Genomic DNA, 2,066 nt, shown 5'->3' with positions numbered 1-2,066 from the left:
GGGGGGGGCGGGGGAGTTAGGTCGGCACTTGCTGCGCCCTCCCAAGCCACCTGCCCGGTGGGAGCCCGTTTTAGAGGGGGGGGAAACTGAGGCTCTGCTGCAGAGGCACACACGCTCTTCTGCGGTCATCCTGGCCCTGCCTGGGGGCATGTGCACCCAGCTGTCTCCAGAGACCAGGTCCCAGATCCCAAGTAGACTCCTGAGGGTGTGAAGGCTTGTGCTCCATGGGAGGAGACGAGAACTGAAATGAGTTTCCGAGACCTGGAATTGGACAAGGCAAGACTTCTACTCCCTGCACTTCTGAGGGGGTTGCATCCCCAAAGCACCCCCAACTCCCCCCGCTGTTGGTCTTGCCTTTGGAGTCAGAATACCTTAGTGGACCGGGAGCTGGAGGCCTGAGTTTGAAGACGCTGGCACTGATGAGCTCGGAGCCTTTGTGTGTTCATCTGTAAAATGGGAGTGATGATTGTCACCCTCCCCTGGGAGGTCGGACGACTGTACAGTTTGTGAGTCACTAGTGCAGTTTCCTTTTTACTCTTCACCATGCGCCTCCCATCCAAGGAGCTAGTCTTTGCCAGAGGTCTTTCAGTTTGTCCCCGAGGAGCTGGGACCTGTGCTAGGTTTCCTGCCAAATCCACCCTGGACTGCTCCTTCCATAGATGGTGCCGTACAGGCCTTTGACAGGAGGTGGCCCCCAACCATGCAGGACCAGCTGGACTCCCAAGGGGACCCTGAGCATGGCCTCCTGCAGGTAGGTGCAGGGTGGATGGAGGGGTGGCAGTTCCCCTGCTGTCTCCTTCACACCCTTCCATGCCAGGTGGGTCTAGGTGGGAGTGCCTGGTGTCTACTCACTCTGCTCCCTGGCCCACCCCAAGGTGTTCTCTGCAAGTGGGTCCCTGGAGGAGAGCTTCCTGCTGTCCCTACTTCCTGTCCTGGCTCTCCAGACGTTGCTCTGGCTAGGATGGCAGACTTCGGATAACACAGCCAACCGCCCACCCTGCTTGGGGTACAGGGGTGCATCGCTGACCTCCTGCCCCACTGAAAAGAGACTGGCTCACCTTCCAAGCTGGCCCTGGTGCGCTCACCCTGCCACCCTTCCTCTGTGTCCCTGTCCCCTGGCGTGAGAGACGTAGGCTGGGAGCCTGGCTTCAAAGCTCCTGGTCTCCCTGTCAGTAGGTGTCTTGGTTGTAGGCCCCATCTCCACAACCCTTGACAAAATGGGATCTCCCATAGGGTAGGGACAGGAGAGGGTCACTTTTGAGACTTCACTGGGGCCCCAGATCTCCTAGAGAAGGTCAGAGGTGATCTAGACTCCCAGAATTCTAGGACACTGTATCAGCCTCCCAAGCAGATAGCACCCTAGGAATGCATCTGATGCTTACAGGCAGGACCACTTCTGACTACAGCCTTCAGGGCACCTTCCCAGCTTGGCAATGCCCATCATTGTAACCACCTTGTGTCCATGACCAATGTTGGCAGAGTGCTTCTTGTCTTTCATATGCCACTTGGTGGATCCCACCTTGCTCCCTGCAAGGTACTGGCCCTGTGACCAAGTCCCCCTTGGTTTTCCGCAGCCCTAGGAATGGCACACAGCTCTCAGTAAACCTTGTGCACTGATACTGACCTTGTTTTTGTGTGATCTGTGTCCTGGGGGCCTGGAGGCCAGGGTCTGCTGTAGCGTGTGCCCCTGCTGGCCTGTGTGACCTTGGATGGCCTTGGGACCTCTGTGGGCTCTGTCACCTCATCTATGGATGCTGAAATGAATCAGCTCTCAGCGGCAGGGATTTTCATTGCTTTTGTCTATTCTTTCCTTCTCTGCTAGTACTCAGAGAATGAAACTACATTTCCCAGCCTCCCTTGCAGCTGGGAGTGACTATGGAACACACACTGCCTAATGTGGGCCCAGCGGATGCCAAGAGCATTGTTACATTTTGGAGGGGAGAGAGCAGAACAATGGGGTCTGGGTGCTAAGCCTTCTGCCTGCCTTCTTTCCCTTAAAAGCTTGAAGCCTCCTGCTGAGTGAAGGGTCCTGTGTCTCTGGCTGTGCCTTCCCAAACCTGCTTGGG

General features: G+C 56.7%; 1 protein-coding gene across 1 annotated transcript in view; it reads left to right on the top strand.

Annotated features, from left to right (window-relative positions):
* GFRA4 (GDNF family receptor alpha 4) overlaps nt 1-1,619 on the top strand; it is a 4,876-nt gene extending 3,257 nt beyond the window's left edge. The window contains exons 5-6 of the mRNA XM_021716833.1: nt 660-751; nt 876-1,619. Of these exons, the coding sequence (XP_021572508.1) occupies nt 660-751; nt 876-1,124 (341 nt within the window). The 3' untranslated portion in view covers nt 1,125-1,619. The remainder of the gene's footprint in view (nt 1-659; nt 752-875) is intronic.
* Nucleotides 1,620-2,066: the final 447 nt, after the last annotated feature.

This window comes from Carlito syrichta, unplaced genomic scaffold (assembly GCF_000164805.1).
Source record: "Carlito syrichta isolate Samal-C Ts95f unplaced genomic scaffold, Tarsius_syrichta-2.0.1 Scaffold309007, whole genome shotgun sequence".
Lineage (NCBI taxonomy): Eukaryota > Metazoa > Chordata > Mammalia > Primates > Tarsiidae > Carlito > Carlito syrichta.
Note: the sequence above shows the minus strand (reverse complement) of the source record. Positions and strands in the feature narration are given on the sequence as shown.